Raw genomic sequence first — 27,478 nt, forward strand, 5'->3', positions numbered from 1 at the left:
AAACCAACTTCCAGTCTTTTTAGGAGACTGCATGCTCCGCTCAGACAAACAGTTGACCTGATTGGCTGGGAAAGGGAGCGGTAACGAGGGCGAGACAGGAAAAGATGCAAGCAGGTGCCCCATGTGTTTTGTCGTGCGAGGGTAGATGATGCCAGACGACAGGCTGGCAGAGCGGGTGGGCACTCATCACAGCGGCATGATGCAAAACAAAAGCTTTGTGTTTCGCCGTTGAGATCGCATTAACCAGAACAAGCAGACGCGGACGGAAAGGCGCTTCTGTTAAAACAGAAATGACACCGCTACAATATGAATACAAAATGAGTCCTTGTGCTGTACCACAGCCAAGGCACTGAAAGTCTTCTTATGTTGATTCGAGGGAGTCTGAACGGAAACGTGATTCGTATACGAGTCAACAAAATAATAATAATAATCATCATCATCTTTGGGATGTCTACCATATATTAAAAGGTTGCAATATTTATGGGGAAGATAAGCCACAATTAAAATTCTTTATTTTTGTCAAAATTAAACAGTGCGCCTTATAATCAGGTAATTTGCCTATATATGGAAATTTCCAAAAATAGAGACCGTGCCTTATTGCACTTTATAGTCCGAAAAATATGATAACAAACCCAACGTAAATAATAATGATTACCTTTGTATAGACAGCTTTAATATCAACTCTAACATCTATTAATTAACATCTATTAATTTCATGATTGTAATTGTTAGAGGTATATAGAACTGCACTTTATCATGCTGAAATGTGATATTTTATTTACTACATGAGAGTGTATGATGGAATGCAATGCACTACTTCTATTTTCAAATACTATCAATTCCCGACTTAAGGCAAGGTTATGTTGTGTCATTTTACAAAATGATAGATAAGGCCTTTTCTTCTGTTTTGTTAAAGGCAGATTTGCTCCTCAACTACTTTATTCATAGAGCACTTTAAAGCAACCATTCCTGCAGAGAAAGTGTTTTATATAAGCGCACAACCTTAGCAACAAGGATAGAGTACGATGATTCAAAAAAAAAAAAAAAAAACAGGGTGACAAACTGATCTTGGCCAGTGTCACAATGTGGGCATGTGTCTCAGGTGGAATCAGACTGAAGGGTCAGCGAGCTTGTTTTAGCAGGTCGCATCAGCTGGCATTCACCCGCTACTCCACCTCCCTCAGCGAGTACTAGCGAGGAAACCGGGCTCACTCATAGGTGACTTCCCCCTCAAATTCAAGCTCAGGCTCAGCTGTCAGTCGGAAAATGTGTGTGTGTTTCAAGCGTGCGTATGTGTGTTAAGGGGGCAGCCGTCAAATCTCATCCCATCTATTTTTTTCCTCACATTCTAGCACTTTTGCTGTTCTGTTGCCACTCGTGGACATTCCCAAATACTTATGCACAATATTTATGAGGGTTCCCTGGATTGAGATAAAAGCACTACTAAGGACAAACACACAAACACGGTGCTCTCTGCTCACCACAGGCAATCAAAACTGTCATTTTATTAGAGCCTGTTCCAATGAATATTGTTTTTTTTTCTGCTCGATTGAATGTAATTAAATTTACATAATAATGTTCCAATTTGTAGGACAGTGAACGAGTTGTTAGCACATTTGCCTCACAATTCGGAGGCATGTTCGAATCCCAGCTATTTGCGTATTTATTTTTTTTTGGTGGTATGTTATTGTATGCTTTTTTTTCTGCGGGGGGGGGGGGGGGGGGGGGGGGGTGAGACAGGCAATGTCAGCTTCAACTGTGACCAATTCCTTGTTGCCGTCCTGAAAGTGTCTTGTCGAATGTATGAACTTTGTAGTATTAACTCACTGGGGGGAAAAAATCCAATTCGGACATTGCAGAACATAAGAGAGGAGCTATTCCTTGTCTTTAAAATGTCCCCACTTTGAATGACTTTTCCACCAGCTCCAAACTATTCACTATACCGATTATATAAGCCCACGTTATCACACATTTAAAGAATAAGGTTAGTTTTCCTCCAGAGGGCGGAAACCAAAAACTAATTCCCAGCCTGCCGTGCAATGGAGGCTATCGACTGGGTAATCTTGCGGCTGTTCATGGCCATGCATTTTTATTTTCTTAATGGTTGCATCACCTTTATTTAATGTTTTGTTCTTCTTTTGCAGGATTTGTCTGGCTCGATAGATGACCTCCCCACGGGGACGGAAGCTGGTCTGGTATCAGCCGTCAGCAGCAGTAGTACCCAAGGAGAGCAAGGCGGCGCCAGCACCCAGAGACAGTCGCCTTTCTCTCCCCACGCCTCGCCACACCTTCATAGCCAGAGGAGCGGACCTTCACCCTCCCCTGTGGGCTCACCTGCTGGCTCCACTCAGTCCCAACAGTCTCGTTCGGGCTCGGGGCCCATCTCCCCCGCCAGTGGCCCCACTGCTGGCGCCAACACACCAGGTAGAGCTGCCAAACTCACACCATATAAAACTATAGCGCATCAATTTAGCATATCGAGACTTTGATGCGTCTCGCTCATAACAAAAGCTGATTCAGATTATTCCATTTCTTTTCATCTTTTCAATGGTTCAAGAATTTGCCTTGTATCCTCTCTAAATCCAGCAACACAGATCACACAGAGCACTTCATGTACGGCTAATGTTCCTTCTTTCTTTTAAATCGATTATATCTGGTGTATTATATGGACTAACCTTCCAAATTGGAATCAGTGTGTGGAACATCTCTAGTAAATTTCCACAAAAACGTTCCAGATATTTTCAGTTTTTCATAGGATTTAATTAAAAAAAGGATTGTTTGATATTATCACATAAGCTGAGTTGCTTTAAAACCAATCTTTTGAAAATTGATTAGTCAATGTACCTAAAATCGTCTTCAATTCATGTTCATTGGTTGATTTGATATATTATAAAAGTTGCTCAAACACGGACGGGAATGTAACCACTGTGTCTATGAGGGTGGGATCATTTAACGCAAGTCTTCAATAAAATGAGATTTAAGATGTGTGTGTTTGCACACACTCGTGCATGTCCATGCCATTCCAAACTGGCCTCCCTCATCATCCGGCCACCTCTCCGCCCCACCGAGCCGTTGAGCGACATATCAGCGCGCCTCAGCGCTGTCATTCAATGTGATGAGGCGGGGCAAAATGTCTTGAGATGCTGATGTCAGGCCTCCTCCCTCCTCCTCTTCCTCCTTACCGACGTGATTGACGCTAATGAAAACTGGGACAGTAGTTTTGCCAACGCTCGTGCCAACGATCGTGCCGAGAATTTCGATTAAGGTGGCAAAGACGGAAAGCGGAACTGATTGCTGGGACATGATTAATAAGAAAATATTTTAAAGTATTCCCCGCGCCACATAAATAGTGATAAAGTGTGGAGCTGTGCGTAACATTTGGCACGTCTTAGCGGCTTTACTACACTCACTTTGAATTAGATCAATGCTCAGCCAGCTTGGGAGAGACACACAGGAGAACTAATGTGGTTAGAACATATCTGATTACTAAAGCCTCCACATTCTAACTCTTCATCACAAGTTAAGACACTTTCATTAATATGCTTGTTCGAGTTGGAGGGAGAGAAAGAGGAGGCAAAACAATACGTTTTGTGTGTTTTGTGTGTGTCTAAGTACATGCATAACTCCCGCTTCATTATTCAGTTTTATTAACAACAATCTCCACTATATCAACAAAACATTAATAAGCGACTTAATTAGTGAGTAAAACAAATTGTTTTACGCTGCATTACTGACTGGGCATCAGTTGTCAAAAAGTCATAACAACATAACTTGTGCCGGCGCCATTTCACTCTGCTTTATTCATGTCATTGCAGGCTCTGCTATGAAGGATTATGGTTTTTGAATGAAGTTGCACTGATGATTGGAGTGTTTTGACGCTTTTTATCTGATTAGACTCCATTGTGGTTGTGCTTTAAATGGCAACAACTCATATTATCTTGGTTATTTGTAAATTACATCCAAACTCTTTCTGTAAACACACAAAATGGCAACTAATGTTCTCTGAGATGACAACAGAAATCCATGAGATGTGTTGTTACAATTTGTTTTTTCATTTTATTATTAGTGGTGTTTAATGTGTGTTTTGCACTTTTCTAGCGGTTATACTTATTCAGATATAAAAAACATTGCCTGCACAGTTAAGGGATTTATGATGGGCCACATTTTGACCCTGGAACTAATCACAGTGCATCTGCAAATTTGTCAAATCACAGGAACCTATACTTAGTTTTTATTGTGGAAAACCAAACTATTTTCAGTTTTTGTGTCAAATATAAAAACATTGGCCAAGCAAATATGTTGAGTTGATGGAATTAGTTTTAACTAGTCAGTCCACAGCCATTTTTAATAAAATTGCTCTTTTCTCCATCTTGTGACATCTATTGGCAATTACCTTTTAATGGGCGTCAATAACTTGCAGGTTTTTATTATTCGCAACAGTGTAACATATATAATATTCCTTATTGAAAGCCAAACTTTTTATTTCCTAAACATTTATGGATGCCATGTTAAGTCTCCCAAGCATTTAAGCAGCAGAGTGATGTTGTCATCCTCTCTCACGTCACACGGCTGAGCTCTCACAGGACGACACGCACCATGGCAGCGGTCAGAGAGCAATTTCATCATGTCATCCTTTCACCTGGCTGTCAAACACCTACACACAATATATTTGAAAAATAACACAGCAGCTAGGCAGGGCATAGGCTTTGTAGCGGCACACATGGTTGCACATACAAATCACTTATAAATGCTTGCTTGCTGGGATGTGACTGTGATAGAGCTGCAGTCAGAGGTGAGCATGTGGGAGACTGACATTGCCTGGCTATCATACACCCATACACTTACACAAATCTATCAAGGCATGCCTACGATTCCCACATTTTTGCATTCCTCTCTCTTTCCCAGTCGCTCTGTGAGGAAAATCCAATACACTGGAACATTATCCGGCCCTCGCCTTGCTCTCCTGGAAACCAAAAAGCACACACTGGGCCAAATTGATTTTCCTGTTGCGCTAGATTTGTGACAATCGAGCAGAAATCACATTGCTCAAGCGCCAACCTCCTCAGTTCCACACGCATAAACAAACACCTTCTTCACACTGACTCGTGTTATTTATATAATTTTACCCTTTTTTGAAACTTTGGGAAGAAGGTGAGAAGATATTTGACTCTCATCCAGATGAGTGCAAAGTGGAATGAAACACCACAGTTGGGTTGCTTGAAAAGAGTCAAAGATTCAAAGCTCTCAGTTGGAGTTGTTTGACATTAAGCAAAAAACATGTTTTTCTTTTATATAGGGAGCATCTCACCTGTGACATTCAGATAAAATGATGTTTATATCATTGGAAGTGTGTGTGGGCTTGGTTCTGACAAGGCTCCCCCATGGACTCGTTTCAACCAATAACGTGTTGAATGCTGTGCACAATGACGTGAACACTAACTAGCTTGCTGACATTAGCTTGAATCGTATTACTATAAGCAAAATTATTATGCTAGTTTGAACTAACATGGAGAAGAAATGTGGCCATTACCCTCAGACAGTCAGCACCAGTTTGATACCAAAACAGCACTTTTTTAAACAGTTTTAAATGGTTCCCAGATGTCATGGGAACACATAATTAGAATAAAAAATATATATATCACATTTATATGTATCTTGCTATATCATTTGATCATTTTGCGGGCATGGCCCTATCTCTGCGCTTCCATTTCCATCCATTCGTCCATTTTCGATAATGCCTGTCCTGATTATGGACGCTGTATATGTTCCAACAAGAGTCTCATCTGTTCACACATTTTCCATCTTTTTAGGATATGAACCGTATTTTCCGCACTATAAAGCGCACCAGATTATAAGGCGCACCTACAATGAATGGCCCATTTTAAAATTGTGTTCATATATAAGGCACACCGGATTATAAGGCGCATAGAATAAATAACTCAACGTTGCTCAAACATTAATATCACACAACACAAAATAAACATGTAAAGCTTACTTTAATAAATTAGTCCTCATCCACGAATCCATATTGGTCCATATATAAAACGCACCGGATTATAAGGTGCACTGTCGGCTTTTGAGAAAATTGGAGGTTTTAAGGTGCGCCTTATAGTGCGGAAAATACGGTAAGCAGATATACGGCACTGAGCAAACAAGGCTGGAGTGGTCCAATCGGTTCGCTCAAGGGTCCAACTTATTTTCCATTCCCTCTCCATCATTTCTATCACAGCCTGTGGTTTACTTGTAATTTGGGCAAGAAAACACATTAGTATTCCAATTTCTGATCATACGAGTACCGCCGATGTAAAGATATCTTTTGCGGTGTATTTTCCGCACAAAGGTCAAGCACAGACGCCTGGAAGGGATTCAGCACAAATGAGAGCGGCATGCTCCAAGGTAGCCATTGTTGATAATGCTGCCAGTAAATGACTTCCTCGAGCACAGACGGAAACTCATTTGCAAGCTAAAGAATATCCAAGTGGAAAACATGCCACGGGAATGCTCATTCAAACTTATTTTTCCTCTGTTAGGGGTGCAAGTTATTACAAGAAGGCTATGAGAGAGAGTAGGGGGTTGAATTTTGATGTAGTGGGGAGGGAGCGGAACGGATTTTTTTTCTTTTTCCTGGTCGCACCACTCCCAAAGAGCCTTCATGGGAACACGCCTGTGGCACTGCCTGCCCCTCTGTCGGCCTCATATTACTTTCATCACGCTCTTTCTCTCTCCTCTGTTCCCTCTTGTGTCTCACTTTTCCTCGTATCCACCCCCTCGACCCCCTCTCTGTGTTTGTATTCGCTCGGAGCATTGCTGTGGTGTTGGCCTCCCACCGAGGAACCAGGCCCATCTTTCCATCCCCGTTCTTGCCTGTGTTTCCCCTCCTCCCTGTTTTCCTTCAATTGCTCCTGAAGCGCTCTTTTCCCTCTTCTGCCTTTCTGTTTTATCTTCTTCCTCCCTTTCCCATCTGCACATTAAACCTCCGACCATTCCGATCTTTCTTTTTTCCCACCTCTCTGCCCCTCTGACCTAAAAACAGAAAAATGTCCTCCCCTCCGGTAACAAATTCACACAGCAAATAAATACATATTCGAGAAGCCATTTTGTAAAATATATTTTCGGACTCCATCCAAGTGGTAGATTCAAATTGGAAGTACAGTGTTCAATTATTACGCTTTCTCCAACATGTACTTCCCTTTCCCTCCTCTCTATCCTGCTCGCTGCATTTTTAGCTTAAGCTGCACTTTTGTTTTACTTACACTTGCTACTCAGCGCTGAAAGTAATGAGGATCTCTGGAGAGTGAGAGCGCTTGTTTTGTGAGCCACTGCAGGCCTGCATTCGTCCCCTGCAGGGCTAGTTAAACTGGCATCAGCCGCTGGCTTGGAGAGACATTGGCTTATACCCATTGAGAGCTAAACCACCATTACTGGAGCCTCTTGTTTATTTTCCTCTCGCCAATAAAGTCAAGACGGAGATATTACCTTGTTGTGGGTGTGTTGGCTGCGGAAGGTGTGTGTACATTTACAGCCGAAGGGTTGCATTAAGAGACAGTGCTGAAGCAGCCCTTTCTCTCTTGAGTTCACTGTCATGTCCTGACTTTTGGAAAAATGTCCTATGCTTCTTCAAAAGGGCAGGGTTTATCACCCACAAGAACATGTGGGAACCCTTAACCGGTAGCTAGCTGCGTCCGGCTATAATTAAAATAATTGTTCCTCACGTCTCCTTTTAACCCTTTCATATTGTTCATTTCCATGCTCACATATGTTCTGGGTCAATTTTGCCTGTGCAAAGAATATCCTCATAAAAACTTTCTGTATCAAGGAAGGAAACCAGGTATCGTATCGGACTGTTACGGGGCTTATTTTTAGTTATTGTACACTTATGGAGGGTGCCAATACCTGCCACAATGACTTAAAATATTTAAAATCTGACACTGAGTAAGTCCTCCAAATCATCATCTGCAAAAAGTAATATTTTGTCATTGTTTTAATTCAATTTCATGTGTCAAAAGTACTAGGTATCCGTACTCTGTATAGGACAGTGCTCAAAGATTATAAAAGAAATTATGATGAATTATATATTATATACATTAAGATTCATATATTACAATAAACAGATTCTAATAAATATTAGCTCCGTTTTAGTGGACACGGGTCAAATTTGACGTTGTGCAGCTTCAGTGTTTAAAACGTAGTACTTGTACAAAAATAAAAATAATCTTGTAATTTGTGTATTTGAGGTCATTTTGGAAAAAGTAATTAAATTTCAATGACCTTGAAGGATGTCAAAATGGGTCAAATCTAATCCAAACAGTATGCAAGGCAGGGGTCACCAACGTGGTGCTTGCAGGCACTAAGTAGCCCCTGAGGACCACTTGAGGAGCCCAAGGGACTTTTTTTCAGCGGACCAACAGCACAGTATCTGCTCAGGTCTGGTCCAAAATTCTATATTGGACTTTTTATCATTGGCACGACATGCACCATGGCACATAGACTCATTTGTAGGCGCATACACGCCCTCACAGTTACTCTGAAGCTTAATATTAGTCGAGCCCTGAAACAAAACAGAAATATGGCCACAAGTCCTCCCCCTCAGCTTTGAACTTAACAAGCTTTTGCGTTTGAAATCCTGATGTAAAAAAGCTTCAAAGACTACATTCCCTCTCTTCAAAAGAAAACTCTGGGTTGCCTTAATAGTACTTGCAGAAGAGGAATATAAAATGTGTTTTTGTGTTGGGTTTTTTTTTTTTTACAGAAGAGCATTATCTCCACAAAATAAATGCAATGAACTTCCATTACTTTTCACCCTGCTGCCTCATAGCGTAAGAAAAATATGGCGACATTGTGCTCACTAAGTGTCTTTATATACCAATTGGATTTGTGTTATTTGACTCCTCAATAAAATACAAAATAACTCCTCGTTATCCTCCTGTTGACGCTCACACTCGGACTTTACCATGCAGGAAGTATTTTTCATAAACTCCAACACATTGGCAAGATGTCTTCTTAATAAAATATAGCAAACGTTTAGTATTAGCACGCAAACATGCATAGTTAGAATACACGAATGCATAGATCAGGGATGTCAAACTCGTTTTTTTCGTGGGCCGCATTGTAGTCATAGCTTCTTTCGGAGGGCCATTATGACTGTCAACCCAAATAAATGTATGAGCTCCTCATATTATATACAGTAAAAGCTACAAAACAAACTGACAAATAACTCGTTTTCAAATCAGACGAGTAAAAACTGGTCAAATATTTAAAAAAAAAAGATATTATTAAAAGTGAAGACAATTTGCAATTCTAGTAATGACACACGAATTTGATGCACAATTTGTCTTCGCGGGCCACATAAAATGATGTGGCGAGCCGTATCTGGCCCCCGGGCCTTGAGTTTGACACATATGGCATAGATTATGCAGCTCAGGTAAAAATATGCGCAGTGAGTCTCCTACAATTAAACACAAGCTTTTAAATGACACACACACACACGCTCACATGCAAAGCTAGTAAGACGACCTGCATGGCAGAAGCATTTCCATACAAACTATTATTATTTTTCGCGTGTATACAGGAAATGATATACTGCTGACATTTAGTTCTCTCTCCCGGCAGCACATGGTGAAGAACTGCGTGTCAGAGATTCAGTGTATGAATTATTAATGGTACAGATTAAGCGTGCCAGGACTCACTGTGGAGCCTGTTTGTTTTATTTAAGCATAATTATTTAATGGCATTTCGGGTGAGGAGAGGAGGGAGGACAGGGGAGACGAGGTTGTCAGGGAGAGATAGGCTTTGTTTGGACACTAATTGGTAGTGAAATAATTACCAAGTGCTGGAAGCTGAAGTCAGGGAGGGGCTGAAGCTTTATCAAACTTACGCTACTCCTTTCTTATCTGTTTGCGATGTTCTCCTCGTCAATGAGACTTTTTGTTTTGTATTGTTTTTCCATTTTCTTTTTGTCATCACACTTAATCATGCTAGCATAGATACAAAAGCCCGGTTGTTGTTGTTGTTGTTGTTTGTCTCATGTAAAGCAAAACATTGCATCGCTTTGTAGTACACGGTGCATAGAAGTGCACACACAAGCTCCAACACAATCTGCTGCCACCATCAGTCTGCCATCCAAGCAAACAAGGTCTGACAGCAAAGCTGATGCCTGGCATGCATCCCTGCGCGCAGGCACACACACACACACACTCACACATCGGCAGGTCATTGCATTGTTTTGCAGGAAACGTCCACATTATCTGCCCAACTAATCTAGTGTTGTTGGACAAATAGTTAGCAGTTGTTTTCTGTGTATAGGTTTATTAGTACATTTGATTTTTATACAAACAATTTGGAATTAGCTACAATATGCTTGCCGTTTTGCGTAGCATCATTCTGGAACAAAGTAACAGTGTAAATAATCCAACCATTTGTATAGAATTATATAATGTGCATATGTCCACAGTCATCCATTTAAGCATATAATAAACACAAAATACATAAACAACTGTATTAATACAAAATTGCATAAATAATTTTCACTTTTATTTCCCATCCAGTCTGGAACAAAGTAACAGAGTGTAAATAATCCAACCATTCATATAGAATTATATAATGTGCATATGTCCACACTCATCCATTTAAGCATATAATAAACACAAAACACATAAACCACTGTATAAATACAAAATTGCATAAATAATTTTCACTTTTATTTCCCATCCAGTCAGCATCCCGTTAGCAGTTAAATTTCTTGAATGGAAATGCTAGATTTCATTTCACTGGGATTCTTGCTGAAGGAACAACTTTTTTTTTCCATCTAGTCAGACTTTGTATAATGGATTGATTCAATCTTGAATGAATTTTATCTTCTAATTGTTATGGATTCAGTTTTGTGTTTCCGATTTCATGAAACACTCAAATAACACATTACGTACTACATGTGTGAACTCATATGGTGAACTCAATTGGTGTAAGGCCACAAGAAGAAAAACTGTGGTGTGCTTGTTAAATCAGTCATTCATTTTATTCAGAGCACTAAATAAAGTCAATAAATATCCAATGTGGGCTGACATCATAAGTGTTCCTGCAATGCTGTCGTACTTCCACACAAACATTAGATGAAGTATTTTCATCCTCTACACACAGAGGCATGCAGATAACGTTTCCCCTGTTATCTGAGGGTTGCTTCAACGATTGCACACGGATGTTTTCCCTTCCCTCCTGCCACATGTTGACAGACTAACTAATCGAATATTCTCCTTTTGAAGCAGTGCCGCCGGATCCACTCATGTGTGAGGCAGGGGTCCGTGTGTGTGTGTGCGTCATTGAGATACATTTTTGGCACATACCCAATGCCTTTGTGTTCATGTGTGTTTCCTTGTGTACTTTAGCATGTTTATTTACGTGTGTGTGCAATTACTTTTATTACTTTCACGTGTGTGAGTGCCTGTGACTGTAGGCGGCCTGGCGGAATGAAATGTTGTTTATGCAGTTTTATGCGAAGCAATTATGTTGACTTAATTGGGTTTGTTTATGTGGAGTGTGCCACCTCCAGTCATGTATTAACGCTACTTTTGGCAGCTACAACACATACACACATGTAAAAATTAATTGATAAATATTAGGTAGTTATTCACATCGTCTCTGCTGCACGATAGCTAAACATCCACCGAAATCATTTTGTGAATGGATTTGCTGCCGAAGAGTGCCAACATTTGTTTTTTGTGAATTATGCGTCTCATAAACAGCCAGTTTGAAGGCGGGAAGCTGTTTAAAGGCCTGAATTCAAAAATAAAAGGTTACATTTGCCTCTTTCTATCCTTGCTGCAAGCCAAATCAATCTACTACAGTCCTTGTCTGCCGTTGTCCTAATCAGACTCTCAACTTCTTATTGGATTTCAATAGAACCTGCACAGCCTGAAGACGCACAAGCACGAATCGATGAGCCACAAATGGCTCCGGGTTCCCACATGGGATGGTTCCCATGTGTTAATGCTTACGCTGGCACAGGGTCAAAAGACTCAACATGTCCTTTGGAAGTGCATTTGATTGTGAACACATGGAACTGTACGGATGATGATTGAGTTGAGTGCTCCGTGTGATTGTGAAAGCCCTCGTCTCTTCATAAAAGCGTACAATTCATTTGAACAATACACTGTAAGACTTCTGTAATTTCATTTTCTGATTTTGTCTTCCTGAAGGCTCCACCTCTAACCAGCAGAGCTCTGGGAATGGATCAGATGGATCCCGTCCACCAGTCACCCGCTCACCCATGGCTCAGGAGCGAGGTATGTACACATTACAGACATCTAATGGTTTTAGTTCTTTAAAAATATATATATGAAATGTAAATGTAAATATACATATAAATAAATAAGAATAAATAAAATTTCTTGATGTATATGTATATGTAAATATAGTACATATAGATAAATAAGAATAAATAAAAGTAAATAAACATAAATAAAAATAGAAAATGAAGAAATAATAAATAAATAAATAAATAAATACCGTATTTGCCGGTGTATTGGTCGACCTTTTTCGATCCAAAATCGACCGAAAAAAATCGACCTCGACTTATACACCGAGTCATAAAATTTAACTTCGTATTCATCGCTTCAAATGTGATGGTAACCAAGGCCGTTTCTCATGCATCTCATTGTGCGTTGCACTTAGAAAATTTGAACCGGGCGGCGTGCGCGAGTGCGCGGCCCGCTGGAAGTCGAATGAGGCGCCGCCACCACCTCCGCGGTGCTTATAAACAGCCGATCCGCTCGGCGGGGACTATTTTCGGCCACTTGGCTCGTGCGCACGGCCTCCCGGATGTGCCGGGCGGGTGCGCGAGCTCGCCGGCCGCTGGAAGTCGAATGAGACGCCGCGACCACCTCCGCGGTGCTTATAAACAGCCGATCCGCTCGGCGGGGGCTATTTTCGGCCACTTGGCTCGTGCGCACGGCCTCCCGGATGTGCCGGGCGGGTGCGCGAGCTCGCCGGCCGCTGGAAGTCGAATGAGGCGCCGCCACCACCTCCGCGGTGCTTATAAACAGCCGATCCGCTCGGCGGGGGCTATTTTTGGCCACTTGGCTCGTGCGCACGGCCTCCCGGATGTGCCGGGCGGGTGCGCGAGCTCGCCGGCCGCTGGAAGTCCAATGAGGCGCCGCGATCTCCTCCGCGGTGCTTATAAAGTGCCGATCCGCTCGGCTTGGAGCTATAACAGGTGTTGTGCTCGATTTGGTTCCCCCGTGAGATTTTGTTCCCCCTGCCGCGGGAGCGCGCACGCCTTGTTTGGAAAGCGAAAAACCGATCCCGTACGGCGTCGTACGGCGTCAGCACTATGTTGTTTTCAATAAAAACATGAAGAATTCACGTTTGCGTCAGTCAATTTTAATTTTTATAAAGGATTATTCTCATTTGATGTCTTTAAATTCATCCGCGTTCTGCCATTGAAGCGGGGTGCATTCAAAGACCAGTCGTAAAGACGGAACACTCACTCACTTCACCAAAAAGCAACGATATAATTACGTGAGCTCTTTGCATAAACCTCGATGCAAAGAAACTCCTCCTTTTGGGTACCGTTACATGCTACAAGGAGTATATATTACAAAGGAGACTTTATTCTTAATTGTAATCATCATTCATCCATCCATTTCATTACTCAGGTATTTTCAAAGCGAATTAATATTGTTGCATTTATTAATTTGCTTTAAAATGACAGCGCAATATAATTAAAAGCTGACACTCTAGCAATGTCAAACGTTTTCATTGAAGAAAAAGCCACACACGTTTTGTGATCAAATCTTTCATAACGACAATGATTTGAGTGAATTGATTTGAATGAATAATTGAGAAGAAATTTCAGTTCTGAAGGCTCCTTTTGTCCCAAGCAAAGTGAAAGGTGGTGGGATAAAAATTGTAACAGAAACGCTATAAAAAATGTCAAGGCGTGAATATTTGTGCCCCCCTCCCATTTTGAGAACGGTGAGTCCTGGACATCGACTGGCTTTTTTTCTGTCTTCCTGGGGGTCTGCTCAGGTAGTGTGGCAAATTTGAACAGGTTCCCTCATTCCTGGCCCAAATTACAGGGGGGGAACATATCCTCACGGGTGGCCCGTGAGGATATGTCCCCCCCCCCCCCCCTTATTTTGAGAACGGTGAGTCCTCGACTCCAGCTGTTTTTTTTCTGTCTTCCTGGGGGTCTGCTCAGGTAGTGTGGAAAATTTGAACAGGTACTCCTTGTAGCATGTAACGGTACCCAAAAGGAGGAGTTTCTTTGCATCGAGGTTTATGCAAAGAGCTCACGTAATTATATCGTTGCTTTTTGGTGAAGTGAGTGAGTGTTCCGTCTTTACGACTGGTCTTTGAATGCACCCCGCTTCAATGGCAGAACGCGGATGAATTTAAAGACATCAAATGAGAATAATCCTTTATAAAAATTAAAATTGACTGACGCAAACGTGAATTCTTCATGTTTTTATTGAAAACAACATAGTGCTGACGCCGTACGACGCCGTACGGGATCGGTTTTTCGCTTTCCAAACAAGGCGTGCGCGCTCCCGCGGCAGGGGGAACAAAATCTCACGGGGGAACCAAATCGAGCACAACACCGGCCTCCCGTTGGTGCCGGGTGGCGTGCGCGAGCTCGCCGGCCGCGATCTCCTCCGCGGTGCTTATAAACAGCCGCATGCGCACGGCCTCCCGGAATTTGAACACATTTCGTCAATAAATTTCGCATATTGAATTTTGAAGTTTAATATAATGCAACAATTGAGCTCGACTTATACAAAGGATATATCATAAAATCGTAAATTTCCGTCGAATTTTAGGGGGTCGACTTATACATCGAGTCGACCTGTACACCGGCAAATACGGTAAATAATTCACTCACCAGTCTCTTCATATTCATATTACCATATTTTGTATGGGTAGGAAGAATAATGCAATACCTTCAGTGTGTTATTTTTACCAAAGTTTAGTTTGTAAAAGTTTAATATAAAGTCATTCTGTCGGTGCTTTTTGGTATTGTTGGTCAACTCTCAGTTTGTAGACACAGTAGTGTTCATCATTTTACACATTGCCACAAACACAACACAGACCGGGATCTAACGTAAATGGAATGCTCTCCCTGTGTCAGCATCAGTCAGACAAACATGGGGAGTGGATGAGGGTGCATCTGTGGAAGGTTATTTCTCAGCAAGATGAAAATCCACTTGGAGATTTAATGCTGCTTTCTAATGCCTCTAAACTCTCCCTATTCCAGTCGAAAGAAAATACAATGCTGGTTAGAAAGTGCTGTTTTTTGTGGTTTCCCCGAGCAAGAATTACGCCCCCTCGCACACACAGTCATACACAGCTCTCACCCAAACACACCCACTTTGCTCAAGTGCTTGCCTCCCTTAAGAGCCCCTCTCGTCTCTTCATTTCGATAAATATGCTGAATGTCTCTTCCCACTTTTTTCCCATGCATCCTTTGCCGGCTGCCTTCTTTGTTCACTCTGCCAGGAAGAGCGAGAGCTTTGTGTGTACTTATGTGAGTGTGTGCGTCTTTGTGTGCATACTCGGGGAGTGAACCAAGCAGAAAGACAGAAATCCTTGAATGTGTTATTTGCTTTTAGTGCTTTCTACACATTGTTCTTCTCCTCCATCCATTTTCCAGGCAATTTAAAGTGCGGTATTACATGCTATTTTTTTCCCTCCTCCACATCCTCCTCTCCCAACATCCTCTCATCCTAATGGAAGCAAAACATTACAATAATGTCCTCGCTCCTTAAACCTAACACTCGCAGCCTAAGCACTTTCAGGCCCCAATCACTGCTCTTTCCCTCCCACACACACTTTTTCTCCAACTGTCTTGGTCTTTGTCTTTTATTTTCCCCCGTACACACACTGTATTTATTGCTGCCATTGTCTGTTATCTGCCCCCATACAGTCAGACGCACAATTATTTGCACACAAACAAGCACACGCAAACACACACTGACCAATGCATTAGGTACACACTCTGAGCAGTCTAATGCAAACCAATACATTATGCCAATAAAAAAAGAAAATAATGCAAAGTTTCAGCTGACAACCGTCGTGTAATATTTTACTCCTCTCTTGGTAATCTGTAAAAAAAAAAAAAAGAACACATCTAAAAATGATGTTCATTTATTCAGAATAAAATATATAAAGTGCAGTTGAACCACAGAAATAAACATATTGATTTAATATATTTTTTAGAAATGTCTCTTGTCTTGGATTATACAAATTATTGCAAATCCCCAAACTTGCAAAAGAGTCTGCTCCTGGTTGCTCATGTAACAAAGTGGATGCTTATCAAAGTTTGTGTTCAAGCGTACAAATCCATTTGCACCTCGTCCGACACACTGAGTCATCTAACACACAGATGCACACACTTTTTTTTTCCTCTTTCAAGGGCCATTTAGCGACCTTTCCCCATTTGTGTTGGATCGCGAGACCTTTCTGTGGGTTTTAAAAAAAGAACATGCTGGCTTGAGAGTGTGGATCCCAGACGAGGATTGCTCCAAATGTCAATTTGAATGGTTGAGGCAAGTTTTAGCCTGAGAGGCTTTGAGGTACCCATTGACGGAGCGGCTTAGAATAATGAAGTAGCCGTGGTCAAATCAGCAGCTTATTCCGTACACGCAGAGCTCTTTGCCCACTTACACAACAATGTTTAAAGCCACTGTCTGCAGTGGGAGCTCACACAGTGTTTACTTTATTTTACAAGACATTGTGACTTAAGTCCAGATTTTTCCTAACTCCTGATCCCAATGTCTTGTGTGTGCATAGAAATTCAGGTCAGGTGCCACAAGGAAAAGTTTAACCCTTTTGTCAGCACGTGACAAAAGCAATTTGAGATCATGAGTGATAAATTTTAAGAGCTAGAGTTGTGAGTAGATGTAATACTTTTTTTGTACGTCTAAGGTTGCAACACGGCTTCCAATCATAGAAGGCTTTTTTGACTTGTGTATGACAACATTGTGTCTTGACGTGAAGAAATTGACAATAAAGCAGACTTTGACTTTAACTTTGTTCATATTTAGGGTCGCAAAAATGTATTTATTTTTTTTGTCGAGAAGAATATAATCAGAATTTCTACAGAAACAGTAGAAACGTCATCGAAAGAGAAAATACAAATGTATCCAAGATGGCTGCTATTAACTTTCAAACGTGGTCACATGAACAAGTAGTTATTATCTGCCATATGCAACCCGCCCACAAAGGACATATTGCTTTGTTTCACAGCAAAGGGATAAAAGAATATCAGAGAGAGAGAAAGGAAAAAGGAAATCTTTCTTGTACGTGCACAAAAGCAAATAGAATACATCTTATTAGTTAAAAGAAATATATTCTTCTAACAATAACTAACTACACCGTCCATCCATCTATTTTCTGAACCACTTTATCCATTATTTTGCAATCTAATTGTAATTGCAAACATCAAACTAGATCAGGATAACCCAAATAAACATTTAAAATGTGATTATGTTATTTAGGGGGGTGGACTGTTAAAAGCTCCCTGCCTCAGTTAATATTTCAAAATAATACAAATTGTGTCTGTATTCTGAGACTGTTTGGTCTCATACATGAATTACTGAAAAGTACAGATGAAATAATAATCAAAAGAATACTTATATTTATATACATGAATCATGGATATATGTTCTTTGACATTAAATTTTAATTGCGGTGTGAATTTCAGGGTTCGTGTCCAACATGCCAAGGAACCAAGCTGGCTCCCAGTTCCCATTGTATCCCGGGATGGGTCCCTACTCCCAAAGTGGCCCCACGGGCCCTTACGGACCTCAAGAAACCCAGTACGGACAGCAAGGTTAGAACAGTACAGTACACTTAAGACACCATAATTGTCAACTCCTTGGAGATGTTTTAACTACATAAAACAACTCCATCCGACTATTAAAAAGGTTTTTGTTTGAAATAATATTAATGAAATCCGCTTCTTGTATTGCCTTGTGTCGTTCAATCTTATTAAAGTCACACAGGATTTTGGCCTCGATCTGATGATAAAATCATATTTTATTCTTTTATTGGCTTTTTTTGGAATTGGCCCTTAGTTGGCAATCACACTGGGCCTTGGCATGTCATTCCTTTTGTGTTAATGAGGAACATTAAAGGATTTATTTTGAAAGACACATCCATGCTCTTTTCGGCTCCCACATACACGCACACACACGCACACACATTTTATACACCATCGTGGCTTGTCTTGTATGGTAAGTGTGACTCTCTGTGGGTTTGACTCTAAATATTAATGAGACATTTGAACTGCAGACTAACCTCTTGGCCCTCCTCATGCAAAGATGGTGAGGTAGCTCCAGAATGATGATGATTTTATCAAGGTTTAGCCGCGGAATTGTGCTATTATAGCCCATGTCATATGACACATTTTAACATCAGCTTCTCAGAAATTGTGACACTGTCTGATTGCTATGTGACGGATCTTTATTCTCCTGAGTTTAACGCTTTAAAGTGCACTTCAATACTTATATTGTAATTGTGTAAAATGTTCCATCATATCTTATAGATAGACAACACACAAATGGACTGCAGACTCGATGCATCATCAAAGCTAATATTGACAGAAAGTGTTAAGTGGTGAGAGAAAAATCTGCTACACAACACTGATCCGAAAAATCTTAGTTTAACCTTTTACAAATATAGGTCTCCACTACAATTCTTCACTGCCAGTCATTTTTAGATGCTCCTTTACCCCAGCATGTGAAAAAAACGAATTATTTAAAATACTTTCCTTGGCTTGAATGTCTTGATTTATAGATTTATGTCATTGGCAAAGAATGAGTAATAAATAAGCTCGACCCTCAGCCCCAAGTTGGGGAACTAATTTTGAAAATTAAATTCAAATTAAAAAATAAAAAATAAACATTTCAATGAGGATAACACTAAACTAATCAAGAATACACTCTATGCATTGTTAATGTGGTAAATGATGATTTTAGCTGTAAAAATCTGTTTTTTTAATACATCTACATAGGTGTATTTCCTGTAACCATCCCTCCAGTGTTCTAATGCTCCATTGTGTTTGCTAATCGTGTTAGAAAGCTAAAATCCCTCAAAAACCCTTTTGCAATTATGCTGGTTTTCATGGAAAACCAAGGTGAACGGTAGTGTACGCTAATATAATTTAAACAGCTAAAAAAAAAAATTCCAAGTGTTGAGGTCTACATCCATATGCAGGCAATTTCCTTATAGCACCAACTGGTGAATAAAATTGGGCTTCCAGGACATAGCCAGGACCCATATGATAGTAATGAATAGAGTGAACATCTGTTGCTAATTTTTCTTTCTTTGTGACAGCTCCTTCTGCTTCCCTTCCCTTTCCCTAGTGCACCGGCAAATTAATAAGCCATTATATCCAATACAGAAAATCTCTCCAAGTTCCTGAACTCTGCTCTTTGCTTTTCTTGGCCAGCCTGCTGGCCCGTGTCAGGAGAGTCCAATCAGTGACCAATCAGTGTGTAGTGTGCAGTTGAACATTTACAGCACTGATACATGCCACAAACATCCACAGATTGATTTTGAAAATTGTTGGCTGATCTACAAGGTGTAGTTTTGCTTTTTGCAGTTTTTATTCTTACAAAAAAATCCCACGACAGCAGACAAGTATGACGAAATGTGAATTTTTTTGTTGATATCACGCTCCAATCCCAACAGCTGTTTTGCAGTCCTGTGCATGGTCTAGAGCCAGCACAGACTGACTTGGGAGGAAGATGTCATACCATTACAGGAAAAGTCCATCTGGGCTGTGTTCTTTCTTCCACCCATTGCTTCACTTCCTCCACACACCGAGCTACCTCACCCACATCCCCCCACCTCCAACTTCTCCTCGAGGGATTAAGCACTCCACTTCTAATGACCATGCAAGCAGTGCTTTTGAAACCTCAGTGCATTGGCCAACCTGCAGAGTTTCTAAATTCTAGCCACACACGCATCACCTAAGATGGACAAGTCATGACTCAAGCCACATCCTGAGGGAGGGAGTGCAGTATTTAGGAGAAAATTGTCAGTGTGTGGAACTCGTCAGACCATCTTTGGTTTGGACATGCCAGGAAAGGTGCTGAGGTGGCTGTCGCTAGATGTTGGAAGGAGAAAAAAATACAACCCACACACGTAGACACATTTTTTTTAGTATTATTTGGCATTTTGGGTTTCTTTATTTGGGGATTTTGGCCTAACCCTGACTGCCATTTTTTTGTGGAACCTTATATTGAATCTTTTCTTTTTTAATTTGTAGGGTTTTAAAAAAAAAAAAAAATCTTTTTCCAATGCATTTCAATAGGTGTCAAGAATACACACGTTTTTGCTATTTGTAGGCTGGCCTTGCAAATATTGGACATTCAATCTACAGCAATCTGAATTTTTATCGAAATTGGAACATGAATTGGTCTATCTAGTAAAGTCAGAATTACATACCACTTCTTTTCAGTTATCCATCTTTCATTATCTGTCCAAAACCTTCAACACGATGTTCTTAAAAAGACGATGCATAGTGTTCCGGTGCTGCTGGCCTTGGCATCTACAGCACATAGCAATGTTATCTGTTCTCTAATCTATGTTGCTGGACCTCACAAATCAGGAAAGTGCATCATGAACCATCACACATTGCTCCATCATACCCTGCGGGGTGTATGTGTGGGGGGGAGTGTTCTTGGTGGCTGTTGATGAGTGTCTCGGCTGTTAGACATGCTCAGTCCATCCTGCTGAGGGAGCAATGGACAGTAATCTTTTTGGTCACACTTCAGCTCTCCCACGCGACTCCAGAGATTAAGACCAGGACTGAATATAGTGTCCGACCGATGCGTGACTTTGCTGGGAATTTCCATGTAATTGTGAACGAAGAACTATCTTTCTTCTTCTCCCTCCTCTTTATGCTATAAATAATACCATGATTCCCCAAAGGTAGCAAGTTGCCGAGAAGCAGGCAGGAAGTTGACAATGAGAACGAAAAAAGACAGAAAAAGGGACAAATAAAACGAAAATTCTCTTTGTCCTTGTTTTCTCCCAATCCTCAAAAATCAGTTTTGGTTTTTATATGTTGCATGGAGCAAAAGGCAGCAAATCACACACATGTATGGAAGTACAGAAACATGGTTAAATTATAGACCGTATTTTCCGGACTATAAGGCGCATCTAAAAACCTAAAATTTTCTCCAAAGCCGACAGTGCGCCTTATAGTCCGGTGCGCCTTATATATGGACCAAATTCCTACATTTAAACTGACCCGAAGCATTGTGTCATGAAATCAATCATAAGTGGCCCGCTGAAGACTATGAATCATGAATCAAAAAGACTATGGATCATTATTTTGTGATTATAGAGTAATTTGTTGCGTCTGATGTTGAAATAAAAAAGATAAAATGGAGAATGATTTGATTTGGATTAAAAATCTGAAATGATGCATTAATGGTGCGCCTTATAGTCCGGTGCGCCATATATAAGGACAAAGTTTTAAAATGGGCCATTCATTGAAGGTGCGCCATTTAGTCCGGTGCGCCTTATAGTCCGGAAAGTACGGGAATTGACTAGATGTCGTCCTTCACCCAAAATCAGCTGCTCCAGATCACGTGAACCCATTGGTCATCGAATCTGAGTGGTACCAAGCCTGAAAAAAAAAAACTATCATACCTGGCCTACAATTTCATTATTGTACTTTCAGTAAGTGTCGTATCTGTCCTTGAAGACAATCTCCTGACAAAGTCACAATCCTTCAAGATGTGAGTGATTCTTGTCGGGATAGAGTGAGACTTTCAGAAAAGCTTAACGCGAACGCTGTCTAGAAGCTGCTTTGTCTTTCTTTTGTCTGCTGAGCCAACATCATCCATGACTGGAGCAATTTAGAAGGTGCTACATCAGGGCAGCACTCTGTTTAATGACATTTCCTTTTTTTTCCACTACCACAAAGCTCTGCTGTGAGATTTGGCTCCAAATAAAGACTTGTGAACACTTTTCAGACACGATAAGTCACTTTTGAGACTCGTCCGCTAAAATAGGAAAAGAATGGAGGTGGTCCAAATGGTACTTAGTAATCTTAGCAACTCTGTGGGAGTTATTCTGCAAGTTAAGTCTGTCTCAGAGGCCAGGAAATCTAAAATGTCCACCCAGCGTATGGCACCAAGCCATAACCTGGGGCTAAATAGCTGTCCAAAGACAGACGGCTGTGAGGGGTTCTTGACTGCGGCCTTATTCATCTGTGGCAAACTGTCCACACGGGCTGATAGGAAAGACGCCACGAGGCTTCATTCCCAGAAATGTCCTCATTGTCTGAGCCAGTGCAAGAAAATATGTCTCTCATTATTGCAAATCTCAGAAATGGTAATAATGCATTTTAATTCTGGAGACTGCCATGGAAACAAGAAATTACTGTATAACGTTCAAATTCTTCATCCAGTCAGGATTTTTTTTTTTTTAATCATTGATTGAAAATTAAGAAATATAGAAACGTATACTCGAGATCCATCATTGTGTGCATTAAGCGGTATCCCCTTCTCTTCAAATCTTTCCTCACAAAGCAGTGACAGGCGTCAGCTTACCGGCTCAGCAAAACCCGCTCAAAAATAATTCGCTTCTTCGGCCCCCGTTTCCAATCGTGGATTTGGTTCGAATTTCTGGACAAATTCGACCACAGCTGTTCGCTTTAGGGGGAAGACTTTTATTTTGATCCAATACAAATCCTGTCTCTGTGCTTTGGAGGACAGACATTTTACCCCGCCTGTGTTACTCTCACTCTCTCTGCCTGTTAGATTTGCAGGCTTATGTCATGGAGAAAGAGAAGCCTTTTCCATTTTCTGAAACATTTTGTGGAATATTGTCATTTGGAACACCAGTGGAGGAAAAGTCTTCAGGTTTTAAAGGGCCTTGATCCCCTTTTCCAGACATATTCTCAGAGGATTAAGCAGGGAGGGCCTACTAAAGTACCCATAATCAAATCAAAATAAATAGCCTCCATCACAATGAAAGATGCCGCATTTCCATTCTATACTTTTCAAGGGATTTGTCCCAGGGTGGAAGATCTTGGTGAAAAGAGCCCAGTAGCTACAGGGCGTCACGTAATGGTCTCTGCGTGCGAGCGAGCTTTTGTGCATGTGTGTGCGTGTACTTCACTTATTGTGTTTTACTGTGACCGAATGTATGTACACATTGTCTTTGACAGGCTGGTGATTTTCTGTCAGCTCTCATTGCAGCAAATGCTGGAGTGAAACTGGGCTTTTAGAGCCAAAATGGAGGGGTTTAAGTGTGCCTTAGGAAAGCCTCTGGCTTGGCAGGCATGCAGCACACCAGGGTAGCAAGAAAGCATTTACTGCAGATTAAAGCTTGTCTCAAGTGTTTCGCAAAGTCAGCCTTAAGCTTGGCAATCGTTCCCTAGGCGAATCGGCAACCTGCTGCTATGAAGAATGTCGCCAGGCCAACAACCGCAAATGATTTCTGGCCCTCCAGTGGAGGTTGTGATGGCCGTGAATCGGAATTAAACTCAGTTCTTTACACTTTTCATTCTTCACCCGTGGAGGGATTACTAGTTTGATGGATGGTTTTGTCACTGATAGAGGTGTAAGGATGTCTAGCCAGTAAGTAATGTGTCCTACTGCTTGTATATGCTTCGAAAAGAGAGAATGTGAAAAAGTGCATTTTATTCAACTGACCTTGTCTTCACTAGGGAACTACCCTCGGCCTTCCAACTACAGCGGCACGAACAACAGTCTGGCCATGAACTCAAGCAGCCCCATGCACGGCCACGGCCCTGGTCAGACCATCCCCGGAGGACGTAATCATGGACCGGGAAACCAAAACAGAGGGTATCCCACCGTGGCACCCAGCTCCCCCAGCATGCCTCAGCCAGCAGGACCGGGAATGGGCCCTCCACCTTCGGGCACTTCTAACCGCAAGACACTGGAGGTGGCAGCAGCAGCACCCATGCCAGGCCCAAACAATGCAACGCATAGCAGGTACTTGCAATTAACTATATCTCGATGGTCCTGAAAGTGAGTAAAAAAAATTGTCATACCCACAGACATGAGCTGTGATTGGATGATCATGATGCGGTGATTGCTGCATCCATACATTTTTGTCTTTGAGTTTGTTTCTAGCAGAAAAAAGTCCAATACTTCACCTATACTAAAATAATATAGTATTTCCCCCTCTTACTAAAGGGAGGCTATGAACGAAAGAGTTCATTCTCAGGGGTGCAACACTTCCATGAGCCATTTGTCAACGATCCCTATTTTCACAAAACTAGTAAAAAAGCGTGACATTTTGATAGCAGACACTGTACACCGAGTGTCATTTCTTGCACAGAGAAATGATGGCTTGTGCGAAGCTTTGAATGCCGCACTGTCGAGACATAAAAAAAAGAAGTAAACCACAGGTTACACAATGAAAACGCAAGAGACAGAGAAGCCGCCGAGCACCTTCACACGAATGCAAAGCACTTTGATGCCATAACAGTATACGGGTTTTGGGATATTATTTTTCCATCGGGGCTGAATATATATTTAGTGTTTGCTATGGTGGGGCTGTTTTGGGATCTTATGTGTGGTTGTAAACTCCTGCTGAACCTAGCCAAGGGAACTTGTGCAAACATGGCCACCTCGAGAGAAGAAGGGCTGAGTTTTCTCCTGTTGGTTTTGTAAAAACACATCAAGAGGGGAGGCAAAGGAGGTAAATTGACATTTGTGAGCATTTATTCATATTTCAAATTTGAGGTTGATTTTTGAAATCAGCGCAAATGACAAAAACACTGTATGCATATACCGTATTTTCCGGACTATAAGGCGCGCCTAAAATTTTCTCAAAAGCCGACAGTGCGCCTTATAGTCCGGTGCGCCTTATATATGGACCAAATTCCTAAATTTAAACTGGCCCGAAGCATTATGTAATGAAATCAATCATAAGTGGCCCGCTGAAGACTATGCATCATGAATCAAAAAGACTTTGGATCATTATTTTGTGATTATAAAGTAATTTGTTGCGTCTGAAGTTGAAATAAAAAAGATAAAATGGAGAATGATTTGATTTGGATTAAAAATTTGACATGATGCATTAATGGTGCACTTTAAAGTCCGGTGCGCCTTATATAAGGACAAAGTTTTAAAATGGGCCATTCATTGAAGGTGCGCCTTATAGTCCGGTGCGCCTTATAGTCCGGAAAATACGGTATGTGCTCTATGTTGGCTATGTTCGCATTTCTTTGGAGCTTCATTAGGTAAATTGAATATTATTTCACTGCAGCATCTTTGGAGTAAAACCACAACTGAAGTAAATGTTTTGAAAAAAGATCTCTTAAATCTGCTTGCCAAAACTGTTGTTCTGATCTGCTGTCAATCATTCCGCGCTTGTGTTTTCCCTCCCCCTCACCTGTTTTTTTTTTTTTTTTTTACCAGTGCTCCCAACTGTATCCCCCGCTCCGTCTCGGCTCTGTTATCCTACCCTAGACTCTTTTATCCCGTTCTGTCTTTCTTCCTCCCAATTTGCTTTTTTGTTCTTCGCTGTTTCCAGAGCTGCCTTGTTATGTTTTCCTCCCTCAGATCCCACTTTAAAACATCTGAGGGAGATCAGGGGAAAATTGGCCTTCGAAAACCTACAGTTAAAGGCTCCAGTGCCCCGTTTGCTCTCCCGGATCTCAGTGCAACATTCCGAAACGTTCAGACCTAGTTCCTCCCCGTCTGAGAAACAAGTTGTTAGTCGTTGCACATGTCGGCTTTCCCACTTTGATGCGTCGACCCCGAGTGAACCGCACAGCTGCCTGCTCCCTTCGTTATAGGCAGAGATACAAAAACAGACATCATTGAGATTCAAATTGTATGTTTAGCGTACAAGGACTTATCCTCGGTTTGTAACCCGAACAGATACTGATTTGTACCCTTGACGTTTCTTCCTTCCATGCATAATATTGCACATCGACAGAATTACAACAATCAATTAATCAAAAATTAAGTACTTTTATGCCGACATGGAAGAATTTTGTTTTTTGCTTTTTATTAAGGACTTTGGAGATATGGTGGCAAATTATGGAAAGGAGAGCAGCCAGATTAATTGAAAGGTATAAGCTTTTCTTGGCAGCATCTTCTAAGGACAGACTTGGCTTTTCAAATGACTCTAACGCTGCCGGCGATACTCTACAAAAAGTTCCTGGAGCTGTAGGAAAGGGCGCTGTCGATAAAATAAGCACTTAGTAGAAGAAGAGCAAAGCTTAGCGAGGAAAGAAAAGCTATAAATCAAAGGAAAATTGCAGGGAGAAAAATGTAAGAAGAGAGGAGAGAAGTGCTCCGAGGCAAATCCTTGCCAAATAATTCATTTCTGACCTCCTTAGTAAGTAAATTTCCTAAATAAATAAGAGGAGTACTTGAATGTCAGGAATGGGTATCGTGCCTTTGGCACTTTGTCGCTCGCAGTCTTGGCAGGCTTGTGCAGTGCTGTGTTTTCATTAGATGGGCCAAATAAATGGATTCTCCTCCATCCATTCTGAGCTGTTTGATGTTTGAGGGGGGGCAGGGGGAGTAGCAGAGTAGAGCGAAGAGAAGAGCAGCTTTTCTCAGGATTTAATTTGTTAAAAGCTGCCTTTATTTGTGTGCAGGTGTGCAAAGGGGTCCGTTTTTGTGTGCGCGTGTGTGTGTGTGATTTGACGCCACGAGACCGCTTGCCCTTAGAACAGATTGGCTCCATATATAATTCATGGCCTCCAGCCGATCCAGTCCATCCAGCAACCTTCTTTGTCTGGCTCTTTTTCTGACACTTTCATGCACGCACACGCAGTGTTGGATCGATGGGTTGCCATCTTCACGCTTCTCGCGGTCCCACTGCATGCGCTGTCTCGTCCAGTTAGCAGCGCTGGGAGGTTTCAGCCTGGCCTGTCACCACCCAGAAAGGATGCAAGGCGCTGCCACTTGTAGAGAAAAGGAGTCAGATGGTTGGCTGGCACCTCGTAACCATGGCGATCCCTTGGCAACAGCACACACGCCACTGTGCATCAACACAAAGATGGGCTCCAACACTCACTGCACTGCCCCGCGGAGTGAAAATGGACTTATCTGATGTCCTTCACACTTTTTGTGTTTGGAGTATTGTTTGTGTTTCAGGTCACATTTTGTGATATTTTCTGAATGGTTGCTGGATTTAAAATGTAGATCTAAATGTTTGATGTCGTGTCATAAAAAAGTGTATATTTCACTTTTTCTAAATAATTTTGCTTTTTTGCAGTTTCCCAAAGTTGGTTGTTGGCCAGACACCTGAAATGATTAGCTTAATGATGCTTAACCTATAAAAAAATTGATTATTTTGATAATTTAATTACGATTTAACTGTGTTTATTATAAATAGTATAATTTACATCTGTGTTTAACTGCACTGCCTCAGAGCAGATTTTTTCTTTTTTGCCTAAATAAGGAAACCAACTAAAGGTCTCAGTATGATGCAGTGCAGTTTTACAACCACAAACCACAAGCAATTTGTCAGGATC

The 27,478-nt window shown here is 41.3% G+C and overlaps 1 protein-coding gene across 5 annotated transcripts in view; it reads left to right on the top strand.

Annotated features, from left to right (window-relative positions):
• Positions 1-27,478, top strand: part of arid1b (AT-rich interaction domain 1B) — a 133,457-nt gene that overhangs the window by 86,992 nt on the left and 18,987 nt on the right. For all 5 annotated transcript variants that reach the window (XM_088400299.1, XM_088400303.1, XM_088400300.1 and 2 more), the window contains 4 exons: positions 2,145-2,424; positions 12,189-12,275; positions 17,693-17,821; positions 23,681-23,969. In XM_088400299.1, coding sequence (XP_088256425.1) covers positions 2,145-2,424; positions 12,189-12,275; positions 17,693-17,821; positions 23,681-23,969 — 785 coding nt within the window. The remainder of the gene's footprint in view (positions 1-2,144; positions 2,425-12,188; positions 12,276-17,692; positions 17,822-23,680; positions 23,970-27,478) is intronic.

Source organism: Syngnathus floridae, chromosome 16, assembly GCF_059516105.1.
Source record: "Syngnathus floridae isolate MCC-2025c chromosome 16, RoL_Sflo_1.0, whole genome shotgun sequence".
Classification (NCBI taxonomy): Eukaryota; Metazoa; Chordata; class Actinopteri; order Syngnathiformes; family Syngnathidae; genus Syngnathus; species Syngnathus floridae.